This window comes from Anthonomus grandis, chromosome 3, assembly GCF_022605725.1.
Source record: "Anthonomus grandis grandis chromosome 3, icAntGran1.3, whole genome shotgun sequence".
Lineage (NCBI taxonomy): Eukaryota > Metazoa > Arthropoda > Insecta > Coleoptera > Curculionidae > Anthonomus > Anthonomus grandis.
The window spans coordinates 30,416,049-30,431,654 of record NC_065548.1 but is presented as its reverse complement, the minus strand read 5'-3'; the positions used below and the strand labels follow the sequence as shown (position 1 = coordinate 30,431,654).

Here is a 15,606-nt window from a genome sequence, read left to right as displayed (position 1 = left end):
AAATGTTGCTCATAGTACATACGAGGTATTGCACCTAGGCCATCGATATTCACATAAGCGCTGAAAATCAGCCTTTCTAAAGATATAAAATATATTATCTGTTGCTCGCTTGGTTATTTTTTCTGTGTAGCTTAAACCAACCAATGTAGTCTCCCAGCTCTACCTCCGTCTAAAGCCCGATTGCGTTTTAGCTAAAATAATTTCAATTTGCATAACTTTTTCCATTATGTTAGATAAAAAAAGGTAAAATAAAAATACAGCGAAGATCACTAAATTGTCTTAGGTGGCTACATTTAGCCAAAGGAATCACATTTGCTTGTTTCCAACTTTCTGGAAACACTCCTGAACTTAAGCAATAGCTAACTAAATGTGTAATATAAAGTATCAAAAATGGGCAACAATACATAATGAGATTTAAATTTAACTAGTATGGGCCGACTGCATTGCTTACCTTTAAAATATCCATATCGTTTACCGTATTAAGCAAAAACAAAGTAGCTGTTAGCCTGTTAGTGTTTCTTAATGTATTTTTTGTATTAACAGATCTTTTTTTTAATTTAGTTCATCTACAGCAGAGAGGTGTTCAGGAATATTTTTACAATTATTAGCTCTTGCCATTTTTGTTTAGTGCTGCCCTATCGAAAAGCCGTATTTTAATATGCTTGCTTTTCAGCTCTTATGTCAGATTGCGAAGTTCTTTGTAGTATTTCCAATAATTCGGATTTTTAGTTGCTTTGAATTTATGAGATTAGGCTAAATATAATTAAGTTTAAAACTTTGGTTACTTTACTACCGTTAAATTAAATAAAAAATATAATTAGAACTTAAAGATCTAAATCAAACTAAGCTCTTTTGTAATGCAATGACGTTTTTACCAGTAAAGGCTTCAGACAATAAAATACTTGCAATATATTAAAACACAAATATAAGTATAAGTTACAAATATTTTTAATATAGATCTTTTTGAAACAATTTCATGTTATACATTTTATTCTTATACAAAGTTAAATGCCATAAATTAATATATTTTTAACCATTGTGTATGAAGATTGGCAACAAAATATTAAGTTGTATAAAAAATTGCAATATTTCTTTATATATTCTTTTTTTAATCGAAACAAAAAAGCTTTAATTTTGCGTAAAAAGACAAGTCTTTTCAAATTTCAAATTTTTCTCTTTTTGAGAGTTTTAATAGGTCATAGATAAAACGTTTTTTATATTTTTTATAAAGCTTTATATTTTGTCTATAGTTGGATGTTAATATAGCTCTACTACACTGTACATAACAATATTAATTATTGTTAATTAGACAAAAGGCTCCAGACTGAATTCTACAACAGAACATGGATTGGTCAGTTCAAACTTTGTAAGCACATTAGGATGTAATACACCAATTTTTCCTATGGAATTGTCGTTGTAAATTATTTCAGCACATCTGCCTGGGAAATATGTAGGATCTAAAAAAAAAGGTACGTCACGGCTGTTAAAATTTAAATTTAAAAAACATTATACCATCAGCAGCTTTTAAGTAATACCCAACATTTCCTCTATTCTGTGACCATGGAACTTCAAGAAGCAACATAATTCGATCTAATAACCCATGCACCACTTCAAAGCCAGCATTTTTGTTGCAGTTCACTGCGCATACTCGTCTTTCGTTTCGAGCTCCTACTTCTAAAAAGAAAAATACAAAAATATTTAAATGGCACAACACTACAAGGGGACATGAATAATACAAATAATACAAAGTTATTTTCGTTAATAAGTGTAAATATTCATTACATTATCTTTTATAATTAATGCATTTTTCCTACTGCAATTTAATGAATATTTACACTTATTTACGAAAATAACTTTGCCTATATACTAGTTTGCAAAAACTAAGGTTAAAATCGAGCTATTCCAGTAACACAAATATCCTTCAATGTAGAAAAGGTTACTTATTCACACACCTTCATAGTATACCTCTGTACATATAAAAATATTTGTATAAAAGAGATTTATAAGATGCCTAAAAAGATAAACTTTATTTGGGATACGTTGATAAAACGGCACGTTCGTGAATTATTAAGACGTTCCGGGATTTTTGCATTGTTGTAGCGAAATCGGCATTATTATTAATATCTGATTGATTATATTGTTTTGGCTATATCCTGGCTTTGCGCTGTTCGCATGTAGTTACTTCATCGGAAATTCTCGTATACCTTTAGAACTTGCAATAAATGTCTTATTTTAGGAAAAAACAATTTAGTAGTACATTTATTTCATGCGATTAATATAACTTTTAGGTGACTTTTTAATATTAAATGACGTCGGACAATGTTTTTCTAATAGTAATTACCTTTTGTACGCGGATCATTTGAAATAATTTACTTATTAATCTTGAAAAATGATACTGTATACTTTTCTGAAAGAAATCATCGCAAGTACAGAACAAATGTGACGTTTGTCTTAAAAGAACTAAATTAAAGTGTATGGGTTTTATTAGGGATTTGGTTGTAATTATGGATTCCAAGCTCTTGTTTACATCAAGAGAGTTGTGTTCAAAGAGCGATTAAAAATATAGAATTTAATTTCGAACAACTACCGGTTTTAGTAATATTAAATCATTGATTTTAATATGTAATACGTTGGCAAGACCTATCCTTGAGTATGAAACAGTTGTTTGAAGTATCAAAGCTATGAGATATATCACAAATATATTAATCAGTTGGAAAGGGCAAAACATAAATTTGTAAATATATTAAATATTAGATCTAGTCGACAAAGTTTATGGTATAGAGTCTTTAGAAAAACGTATATATTATGTTGATCTAATTTTTGTACATATGATTATTAATAATCAAATTGACTCCCCTTTCTGTTTGGAAAACTTATGTATTCAAACTTAAACAGTTGCATTCAGTGTATCAGTCAAACTTGTAATATTTTCAGGTACTCCTCCAACTATTCAAACTCATTATTAATTAGACATGCTAGAAATTTCATATTGATAGTTATTTAAGGATTTTAAATTAAGGTAAATACCATTAATGCCTGTTTATTGGTTAATTAGTTTGTATTAACACTAGCCGCTGTAAAGTCTTTATGTAATAAATAAAATAAATAAATAAAACACTCGCAAAATACACATAACACTCAGTTATTACAAAAAATGCAAAATCATGTTGTGATTCGCAGTTTACAATCCATATAGAAGCTATATAACACTATTTTTGAATAATATTTTTTTCTATATCTCGTAGGCGTAAATACCACTTATCGATTCTTGATTGTCTGTACTCTTGGTGAGCCTCGATTTTTAAGTCTTAAAATACTAATTTTCATAATGGTTACCTAAAAGGTGCGCTTAGTTTAGTAGCAATGAGTATGTTCTTCAGAAATATTGAGAAGAGAAAATTGACAACCCATGGTATTTGTAACCTCTGCTAATAGCCAATGCTCTATCTAACTAAAATATGTTCAGCAGTACTGCATTGTCAGTTATATAGAAAAATGACTGGACCTTTGATTTTTAAAAGGAATACCCTATATATTTTTATATATTTTGATTCCCTGCTTCGTTTTGAGTCATATTTTATTATTATTTTTTTTTTCATTTTTTGATCATACTTCGCTATACCTATCTCTAGCCGTTTTCAAGAAAAAAAAAATGCGTGTTTCTTGTTAAAAATCAGGGGATAACTAACTAATTGTTGTGATATCTATTAACAAAAACTAGACCTTTTAATAAAAATGAATTTAAATATATATACAGGGTGTCCGGAAAAAGGAGGCCAATCCGCCGGCCACATATAGGGTGGACCAAAATAATGCTACTTTCGTTATGCCATTTTTTAATCCAGTCCAGATATTTTTCAAAGCCTTGGATTTTCTTTAATAAAGAAGGCTCGTATCTGTATACAAACGAATGGAGGTCACATGGAACAAATAATTTAAGGTCATTATTCTATGATTTTTATTATAAGTAATTTAGCATTAATTAAAAAAAAATAATTTACGTTTATTTTGTTAAAAGGTATCTAGATTTTAAAATTAACATATCTAATAAACGGATTCTCCAGGCCGACATTTACTAAGAATTCTTTTTTTACAAGAAAATATTGGATAATTAGAATTTTTTACTAGAACTTTATTATACAGAGGTACAGAAAAGTTTTGGTATTTTTAACACATGCAATATAGCGCAGGTAGCGCCCTCTGCAAGATATAACGAATCCGTGAACGGACTTCAATTTCTCGTTCCAAAAAAACCTCTCACACGAAATTTTAATTTAATATCTTATGAAACACTCAACTTACTTCAAAAAACGATTTTATATTTCTCACTTTGACGCCCTGTATTATGAATACCGAGCGCCCAATTAAAAAATGCCATAACGAAAGTCGCATTATTTTGGTCCACCCTATATGTGGCCGGCAGATTGGCCTCCTTTTTCCGAACACCCTGTATATATCAAATTTTTTTGGTTCTGGTAAATTTAAAATGTATTCAACTATACTGCCTCACATAAAAAATATATATTATGAAGCTTTTTCCACAAACAATATGCAATAAAGCCAAACAAAATTTAATAAGAAGCAATAAAGCATTCTAACTGAACTACAATTCCACTCACTCAAATAGTCAGCCTCAGTCATACTTCTGTAGTACTCTCGCTTCTTTACTTTCACACTTTTAGACACCAAATTTCTTATTTGCTTGTAGGCGAGTGCGTCAGTTTCTAACTTCGACTTTTTATATACGTGATAAAGTCGATTTTTCTTTTTTACTAAGTCGGTCAGCTCCTCGGTGAACCAAGGTTTCCTCAGACGTTTCCTTTTGTGTAGATGACGTAAAATATCTAAAGTAATTTTATTTTTAAAGATTTTTTGGTATAAATAGAAATATAAAAATATACAGTTAGTTACTTGGCTCAAAATATTGAAAAAACTTCCTATAAACCTAGGTCCGAAGAAGAAATGAAGAAATGTTAAAAATGATTCACTTCGAAGATACTTTAATTCCATTTGCAATTTTCAAACGAGATCAACCATATGAAACTATCTACAGAAAGTTTTTCTAAGGTGTTAAATTTTAATTTTTTGATAGTTTTGATGTTACTACTAGAGGGCGCCAAGTACTACATTTTGAGTTTTTAAATACAATAATGAAAACCACCATTTTATTTATTAAACTTAATTCCTATAAAATCGAAGATTTTTACAAAACGGAAAAGTGATTAACATGACATCAAACACAAATTAGGAGTACATGTTATAAAAGTTGTTGAATGTGTTGCTCTCCAACTTCAATGCAAGCACCCTATGAACCATTGACAGCCGCACTCGTTCAAAAATGCCTACTGTCATTCGAATTGTTGCGCAACTTGGCACTATCCTATTTCTTAACTCTTCAACATTTTCAAGTGGAGTAGTACAAACTAATTGTTTAAGGTAACTTCAGAGGAAAAACTCTAATGAGTTTAAATCGGGAGATGGCAGAGGCCACGGTTCTTGACATCCTCTACTCCTGTGTTTTACGCCATGTTTATCACTTTTCCTCTTGTAGTTCCTTTGAAGTGAAGGAATGGCCACAAGGTTAAACTTCGCCAGTTGTGCCCTACATAGTGTGCACATAATTATTTTCTAATAATATTATATTCACTTATGAAGTAATAATAAAGACGTTATTTATTTATTAAAAACCTACGATTTTATAGGAAGTACATTGCATAAATAAACTGGTTGTTTTCATTGTTATATTAAAAAACTCAAAATGTAATACGCGGCGCCCTCTATTAGTGACATTATTAGTTAATCAAAATTTCATGCAATATTAATGACTCATTATGTATTTTTTCGCTCCCAAGAAACAATGTAATGTTTATCATTATTCGTGAAAATACAGTTATATTCTACAGGCAAACTGAACTTGGTCTGTCATTATTATGATAGAGAGCAATTATGCTACAATTATATATGGTATGATATATAGATGGTAATAGTATAAATTATATGAAATTGAAACTCCAAATTGACCAGATTTCGCTTAATGGTCGAAACGCTTTAATGCCTAGCTATTTATTTATATATAAGCCTTGATTTCAATTTTTAACAAAAATTACCATAAATAATCCCTTTAACTAATAAAACCATAACTTAACCTAAAAAATTCTGGCGAAAATTGCCTTGTAAGAACTGAAATTGTCTCTGTAGGATTGTATCTTAAGGTAATGGCCTTGGTAACTTAGGTCCAGAACAATATTTTAAATTTATTTATTGTGCATTACTATGTAAGTTGATTGGAACATCATATTATAAATGTGATTTAAAAATTTCAGCATAACTTTGAATTATTGGTTAAATGTAATTCTTTTTGACAAAATCAAAATGCACAAACACAAGTTAATTGCACAAAAATGTATTGTAGCGTTGGTGTGAATTATTGATGCACAAAAATAGTCAATAATTAGTACACAAAACCTCATTAAACTCGATGGCTTAGGACCACTGCAAATATTAAGATTTTATACAAATATTAGAATTTGAACTGAATTCATACTTGCGCGACCATTATTCTGACAGATTCGGTAATGTCTCCAGAGATGTCGCGCAGTGCGCTCGCCGCTTGCGCCTCCATGAAGATTCGCTGTAGTCAAGATCGTTACAGTATTTATTTTATAAAAAATATGAAAATCGCAGACATGACAACTTTGTTTGTAAGAGAGATACTTTAAATGAATATTCACAGCCTTCTTGTTTCGGGCCCCAGGAGAGATAGATGTCACCTTGTTTTAAAGGGCATTCAATTCTCTTTTCAGTGGTATCTTGCTCCGATACTTTGTGTCTAGAGGTTTCCGAATAATCGCATTTCAAAGTTGCAGAAACAAATTAAACTTGCCTGCATTAAGATTTTGGTTTTCAAGATAGCTTTTACACAAAAACTATTTAAAAATCTAATCTCAAAACAAAATTTATTTAATTTACCTTTTCTTTATTAGATTTGTATAATTTGTATATCGGACTATTACGAATATAACATTTATTACACAAATATAGTAATAATTTGCATATGTGAACATGGCCAGGACACGAACGACGCTGTTGTTTTTCGTTCATTGACCTGGCCTGAAAGTAGAATGTATTATCGACGTTGTGTAAGTAGTGCCAAATGACGCCGCAAAGCAAAGAAGGCTGCATGAGAACAATGTTTTTACAAAATCGACGACGAATCTGCTAATTAAAACTGTGCCTATAATGCTCCCAAGACGATATAAAATTTCGATCTAATAACCATTGGCGGCTTGCTAATAGGGGCGCAAGGGTGCGCGCCCCCCCAGTAATTTCATTAAAAATTACTTATTTTAAATTTAAAACTCGTGTGCAGTAATTATTAATTATATTAGATATATTTTTTATCAACCTGGGTTTAAACGTATAACGCAAGCGCTCGTACTATAGGAGATAATGCGATATTCAAATCAACAACCAAAGTGCTCCTGGCATCCTACGTATACCGCTCTCTGTCTCGCGCAAGGTACAGCTCATCTATCTTCCTCTATTTGTCGTGGGGCGCGCTCACATCCGCGTCCATAATTTGACCGAAAAGCTACTCTCGACGACCAATCTTCTCGGCTTTTATCACGCTCGTTACCGATAGCGAGGCGCGCAAAAATTTAGCGTCCCAGTTTTATCGTGGATTCGGCTTTTGTTTTTATGTTTTGTAAATCGGACCGCAGGCGGCAGGAAGACGTTTTTTGTTGTTTATTCGGTAAAATTTTGTTTTTAATCGGTTCCGTGATCGGTGGTTTGTGTGTGTCTGAGTATTTCGAGAGTGAACAATACAATAATTATTATTGAAATTTAATAATGAATCGTGTAAGCTTTTTAATTAACTGTAATTTTTCAAATCTTTCACTGGAAGAAAAAGTAAACATTAAGACTTTAGGCAGACCTTTGCCGGATTTAAATATTACTCTCTAAGATCTGTCGATATTTGAATCAAGCATTGCCAAAATAAGAAACGACACCGATAATATTAAGGATAATGTAGAATTAAACTTTGAAAGTGTCAAAAGAAGAAGAACTGACGATAACTTGAGAATTATTATTGCAAAAGAGGTATGTGATACAGTTGTTACCCAAGCGAAGGACAAAATCTGAGACATGACTGCAAACCGTCATGTCTCAGATATTATAACATATACTTAGCGTCCAGTTATATTTTTTTATTTATTAGTAAGTATATATTTATTTGGATTTGCGCGCCCCTCCATAGTCAAATGTCACGAGCCGCCACTGCTAATAACTGAAACTTTAAACTAAAGTTAAAAATTTTAGATAGAAAAGCAGCTTTTTTCCAACTTTTTTTTCTATTTCTCATTCATTATTCTGACATCTTAATAACATCGTTCTTTATTTTATTGATAAATTAATCCTATTACATACAAACTATAGGGTATTAATATATTTTCAACTTAATAAAGCAAAACTAAAAAACTGTATTAATTATAAATTATAATAGCATACCGTTCAATAATGCAGCTGATCATTTCGCAAAAGCAGGAAAAGTATCAGAATATTTGATGTACATTTTTCTTATCCAAATCAGATCAGAATAATATTTGATATCCTCAAAGTTGTTGAAATTGTTAAGATTTAATGGTTGGATACCAGTATTCTTTCTACCTGCTCACTTATTACAAAAATAGTAAATCGAGCCTTTCGTTTACATTATGTTTGAGTTTTTTTTTCTGACTAATTTTTTCGCCAATTTTCTACCTTGTCCAAAGATAAGTCGCACAATAAAGCAACTTACGACATACCATTTTGCCTAACTAAAATTAGAACAAAGTTATCAAGATTACTTTTTTCACTCTCTCATTTATTGTGAGACAGCGTCCTAGCGGTCAAATGTCAAGTTACTAGCTGCAATTTTTTTTTTTTATTTTAGCGTCTTAATTTTCTGTCCTAATATGTTATTTTAGTGACCCAGTTTAATTATTTTAATCTTGTAGGTTTCAGTTGGATCTGGGGCGAATAAAAATTCCAAGCTTTTTACATTTTTAAGATGCCAACGTTTTGGTCTATATTAGGCCTTTTTTAGGGCGCTATAAGAATTAAAATGAACATAATTCGTTCACAAAAAAGATATAATGTATATTTTTTGATTGTGTTAAATCATAAAAAGTCAAAACTACAATTAAACAAGGAAGATATTCTACAATATAATTTACACAAAAATAAGTTAATGTTTTTTATTGTATTAGTATAGTATGAACAAAGCGAAACATTAACACATTTCTTGTCTAGTTTTGGAAAAGGCAATAATCTGAAAACTTGCATACAAGTATCTAAATGAAACAAATAAAATTTTACTTGGTAAATTCAAAATAGATTAGACGTATAAAAAATGTAAACCAAAATACAAGGCTTAATTGTTGTAATTAATGTTTATAATCATTATTAAGATAAATAATATATTTATGAACGATCTTTATGCTATACAGGGAAAACTCAAACAGTGTCAAAGCTTAATTTTTGTGTTTTATTAAATTTAACTATGACTTGCTTAATTGTGATGTCTTGCATTTTATTAACGTTGTTTTTATGCTTTTTAATGTTTATCATTTATAAAATAATATTTTTTCTACTACAAAAAATATTTTAAAATATAGTTATTTTTGTAATAAGTGTGTAAAATGATCTTTTTTTATGAATAGAAAATTTGCCTATGACTCATACGACAAATTTTCTATTTATAAAAAAAGGCATTTTACGCAAACATTTTACACCCTTGTTACATAAATAAGTATTTTGCACTTGTAATCTTCCCATCTTCAAAATTAAGTTGGTGAAGTGAACACTTTTTATAAAGTCCCTTTGTAGTTTCTTGTCTGCTGTTTATCCGTTTTACCTTAATTTGACAATTATATGCGATTTAAAAAAATCATTATTTAGACTACTAGCTAAAAATCAATCTGGCATTTGAAATTTGAAAATTTATTTAAACCCATACAACCAATGGAGACAAAGGTAGAGGGCGCCAAAATTAAAATCTAAAGAAAATTGAGGTCGAAAAAATTGATTATAAAAGAAAATCAACGCAATAAGGTAACTCCAACATAACAAAAAAATTGTATTTTGTGACATTGGCTCTACATACCGCTTCACTTCTGAAAGTCAAATTGTAGTGAATTTAATTTTTCTGTACGACTTACGGTCTCGCCAGAAAATCAAATTCAAAAAACGGCTAAAACGGTAAACATATTTTCGTCTTTAACCTCATAAACCTGACGACTAACAAAAAACAACGGCTGCATGGATTTTTTAAATTTGCACATTTTTAGGATGCTAGATTGACTATTGTACTATTATAGATGTTCACTGCCTGCAAAAATAACTGACAGAAGTGAAATCAATATGGTGATATTGTTAAGCTTCTTAGAGGTACATCCGCTATATATTTCCAAAACATAATTTCTTCTCTTTTAAGGGTTAGTTAGGCTAGAATGTTAGTTTAATTCACCAGACTACTTATTTATTATTTTTAGCAATATTAAACCATATAATTGTTTCTTGGCTAGTTATTATGAAGCATTTTAATACTAATAACAATAGTAATACATACCAGCATCAGCATCTTTTAAAACAACATCAGATATTTCAAAAATTTTAATCGGCAAAGGCATTTTTTTATTGGCAGCAATCGTTTTCAAAATACCAGGTATAAGAGTTGTACGACAAACTTGGAATTCCAATGTTTTCGGATTGGAAATGTGGACAGCTAGCACTTTATCAATTGATTCTATTCCTAATTTTGTGGATATGTCATCCTGCGAACACTAAAAATAGTTAAAATAAGTTTTGTAAATATAGCTAAAACATTTTTTTTTTTAAAACTAAAAAGTTTTTTCATTTTTTTTTTAAAACTAAAAAGTAGATTCAGTGCTGCTCGAAATCTTTGCATGGATTGACTTTTATTATTTATGTATTAAATAAAATATGGGCAAGGTCTATACATTTCAAGGGGTCGTTTGTTCCCAACACTCTTTGGTTATCGTCGATATGATGGCTTTTTTACAAACGGTTGTGTATCGTGTTAGTGTGCATCGATCGATAGAATAGCGATATTTTAAGATTAATATATGCGAATATTAAAGAAAATATAGTTACCACTTTTTACAATATATAGGGTGTCCCACTTAATATGGATATAAGCCAATATCTTGGTTGTGTGTTTAGTGATTTTTTCATTTTTGATAGGACTCTATTTGGTATGGCTATAAGGCGCACATTTTGCCAAGGATAGAAAATGCGATACATCATAGACGTGCGTTTTAATGGGGCTTTGATATTTTTTAAATCAAGAGTAAACTACCTTTAGGACGCTATTTATTGTAAATCTGTTAAATTATATTGAATCCTCACCCAGAAATAAAGTATCTTACCCAAGATATTTAATTTCTAATTTTGGCAAATATTGATACAGGGTGTGTCAATAAAATAAGATATTTTTATAACTAATCTTTTAAGTACATACTTACGACGCCACTGGATAAAAAAAACTAAAAGTCAACGTCTTTGATCAAACCACTATAATTTCTAATGGATTATTGCGACCAATCTATTTATCTTGAAAATTTTCATTGAACCATCTTCTTACAGGTGCAGCATTATAGAACGGTACGCCATCTAGCTAAATATACAAATTCTCTCTATTATTTATCGGCAAAGCACTTAGAACAGTGAAAGACTAGAACTAGTAAACAAAAACATTGTTTGAGTTTAACATGTGCTCAGGTGCAAGAAAAGTCTCCTGTTTACAAACAAATTTACCGATTCTTTGTTGTCAAGTCTACAAACATTTGCAAACGAGGAAATTTTCAGCTATATATTAATAATATAATAATGTTGATTTAACTTATTGGTGTTAGATTTTAGAATAAAAATAAGAAAAAATAAAAAGTAGAATAGTAGAATTATCTTATAATAAGCGCAAAAATAATATCTTCAAAGAAAAAAAAACATTAACATTCTAATTCCTAAAATCGCTTCTAAAAAATTCGGGATGGCAACACCGCAAGCAAAAGCTGATGTCATCTTATCAAACGGCTTTGTGTTTACATTTGGCATTTGTGAAGTTCTGTGTTTTTTCTTTAAATTTGGTTGAAAAAGAAAAAGGTCTCATTTGCGTGTCTTTTGAACTATTACGAAGGTAAAAACTTGTGCCGAACCATGGTAAAAAAGCGATTCAAGCCGATCTTTCCTCAAGTAAAATTGTAGAAATAAACCTACACTACCGCTCAAAAGTATTTGCCCACATATGACTGTTTTAAAGTTACAACTAAAAATAATAAACCCATCAGTTATTCTTATGAAACGGTTTATTTATAACAAAATGAATATAAACAATACATTTTTCAATTAATTAAATTTAAGAAAATCAAATTTTGGATTCATCTACATGTCCGCCTCGATTTTTAATAACAGCTTCACAGAGTTTCGGTGGTCTTCTAATTAATTTGTCCAAAGTTTCCTGAGGTATCTTGTGCCCCTCTTCTTGGATGATCCTCCACAAGTATTCTTTTGATGTGAGGCATGATTTTCGCACTTGTCTATCCACTTCATCCCACAGTAATTCGATAGGATTGAGGTCCGGTGATTGTGGAGGCCATACCAGAAATCAATTCGTTCGACAATTCGTTCCAAAAACCTCGAATATCGACTCGTCACTCCAGAGAACTTTCTTCCAGTCATCAATGGTCCATTGTCTTTTCTTTTTATTAAAATCCTTCAGTAGCGGTTTTGATACAGCTAAACGTCCTTTAAGACCAGCATTATAAAGTCGCCGTTTTACTGTCCAAACACTGACCGCTTTTTTACGCTCCTTGTTGATTTTTGCTCTGATTTCAGGGGCGGTAAGGCGTCTATTGCGTTTGCTTGTAATTATAATATTTAAATCCGCCTTTGAACTTGTTGCCTTTGGCTTTCCCGATCGAGGTTTGTTGCTTATAGTCCCTTCTCTGGTGAATTTCCTAACATTATAATCGACAGTCCGCCTTGAAATTCCCAAATCCGTCGAAATTTGATGGTTAGTCTTTCCAGCCTTATGTCCAATAATAATACCTTTTGTTTCCACCGATAACTCTTTTGTTTTAGCCATTATTATTTAAGAATGTTGAAAAATCAGCAAAGACACGGTGACAATCGTCAATAAGCAAGCAAAATTATTTACCAATATTACACAAAATCAATTCCTGAAGACTAAACACCTTTAAATGTTTCAAATTTCATCGGAAACGAGCTATAAACAGATTAGTTTTTTAGAAGAAGTGCATATTTTCACTACATTGTTTGTTATTTGCAAGACTATTTTTAAATACTCAGTGTTTTTCAACGAACCATAGTTAATAGGTATGCTGTTTAAGCACATATGCAATTTACAAAAGAGATACAATCTAAATATAGGTATAAAGATAAGATTTTTGTATCTAATTTAAAATATTAAAAAGAATACATGGTGGGCAAATACTTTTGATCGGTTGTGTAAATAAAAATTTATTAGGAAACTTATAATAATTATGAAATATTAAATTTCCATAAAAATGCTTTTTATTAGATATCTTTACATATTTTATGGTTTTTTTTACTTATTACTACTTCTTATTATTAGGTACCTTTATTTACTTTAATGAAGTACGTTAAAAAAAACATTAATAGTTCATAAACGATAATGATGTTTATAATTGAGAGCATAATCCATTATTAATAAATATTTATCATGTAAATAGTTTTTGACGACGTCACTGATAAATATTCCTTCTGTCGGTGGAATAAACAATGCGATCGAGCGGCGTTGCGGTGTTGTTGCCTTTTTCTCTAATATATATTATCTGCATTCATTTAACCTTGATTATTGACTCTTGTATAGAGTATCTTATCATATTTTATTTAAAAAAATGCTTCATAATTTATTAAAGAGGAACAGTAGTATTATTTTGTGCCTGTCAAAATAAGTGACACATTTTTATAATCTTATAAAGTGTTTTTTTGCCATTTCTACGTAACCATTTGGCATCATTACATCAGAGATGTTGGAAGCAAACAAATTGCCCAATGTTCTAAGGCAAATCATGAACAACATCCCAAAATTGATTGCCAAAAAAAAAAACCAAAAATCTCGTACCGCTTAAAGTCGTATTGAAAAAGGAGGGTCCAATACGGACCTTTTAAAATACAAAGCCACACATTTCCTTTCACACAATATTGATTTTTGCAATTAATTACTCAGTGTGTCAGATACTGTCCCGATGGTGGAAAATGTCGTCGCTTCATCAGTAAATCATATTTTACAAAATAGACTGTGGTCTTTGTAAAATATAGCCTGGATGGTTAAACAGTACTCCATTCTTCCTTGATCATCAACTGGTTGTAAAAACGTGTGCAAAAATCTGGATTTAAACGGTGTTCAGTCTATTTCTGTTTAAAAATCTTGAAACTGTCTCATCCACCTACTGATAGCGTACTGATCTATAATGTTGTACCTGTAAGAAGATCGCTCAGTGAACATTTTCAAGATAAATGGATTGATCTGGGCGCAATAGTCCTTTTGTAGCAAGGTCCCGTAAGTCTCCAGACCTCACACCTCTGGATTTCTTTCTGTGAAGTGCTATCAAAAATAAAGTTTATAAAACCGCCCACGAACGTTAAAAACTAAAAAGTCGAATAAGATAAACATATGTACAGGCAGGCCATTTTATTAGAGGCCTGTATATTTTCTCAAAATCTACAGGTTGTGCAACAAAAATTTCTTACAGAAGTTTTTTTGGTTTTAAACGAGAATTAAACTAGAATTTTAAATGGGGCACCCCGTATACTATTATATTTTTAGGTTCCTTAGGAGAAATAAAGGAAACTTTCATAAGAACCATCTATCTGAATTTTGTAGAGTTTAGACAAAAATTAATGTTTTGTATTTTTTTTTTAGAAAACTTATGTCCTCGGCATACAAGTCCAGCAATTGTAATGCTGGTAATTAAGACTTTTTAATAAAATTCGTATCACGACTTAAGAAGACTACTTCTTATTGATCGACTTTGACCGGGTATTTTAGATTTATACAGGGTTTGTGCTTGATCGGTCCAATTATTATCAACGCTAAGCTTGTAATCCAAGATCTTTGGAAACTTCAGTCCGATTGGGATGACGAAGTTCCTGAAGAAGTGTATAAGAAATATATATGTTTTTTAAATTATGTTACTACAGAATTACACACTTTTGGTAATAGCCGTGAAAGTGCATACGAAGCATGTTTATATATAAAATGTACACTTTCTCTGGAGAACATTCCTCTCATTGCTAAGTCGCGAGTAGCTTTGATTAAAATAAAACAAACCTTACCTCCTCTAGAGTTGTGTGCTAGTACTTCAGCGAAAAAGGCTTGTGAGTCCTTAGACATAACTTTTAATAAAAAATGTTTTTATACTGATTCGACTGACATCGACCACACCTAATAATTTAAATTGTGTAATTTATGGTGGTAAGAAAATCTTCAGGATAAAATTCCAGAAGATATGGAAATTCCAGATCAAAAATTGGTTTGTAAGCTATCTATCTATTTTA

The 15,606-nt window shown here is 30.6% G+C and overlaps 1 protein-coding gene across 2 annotated transcripts in view; it reads right to left on the bottom strand.

Moving 5' to 3' along the window:
* Positions 1-926: 926 nt before the first annotated feature.
* The window catches only part of LOC126734516 (phenylalanine--tRNA ligase beta subunit), a 38,242-nt gene continuing 23,562 nt past the window's right edge, over positions 927-15,606 (bottom strand). The window contains exons 10-13 of one of the 2 annotated variants that reach the window (XM_050438183.1): positions 10,613-10,826; positions 4,620-4,844; positions 1,513-1,674; positions 927-1,457 (exon numbers count right to left, since the gene is read on the bottom strand). In XM_050438183.1, coding sequence (XP_050294140.1) covers positions 1,306-1,457; positions 1,513-1,674; positions 4,620-4,844; positions 10,613-10,826 — 753 coding nt within the window. In that variant the 3' untranslated portion in view covers positions 927-1,305. The remainder of the gene's footprint in view (positions 1,458-1,512; positions 1,675-4,619; positions 4,845-10,612; positions 10,827-15,606) is intronic. The other variant, XM_050438184.1, reaches the window with a different exon arrangement.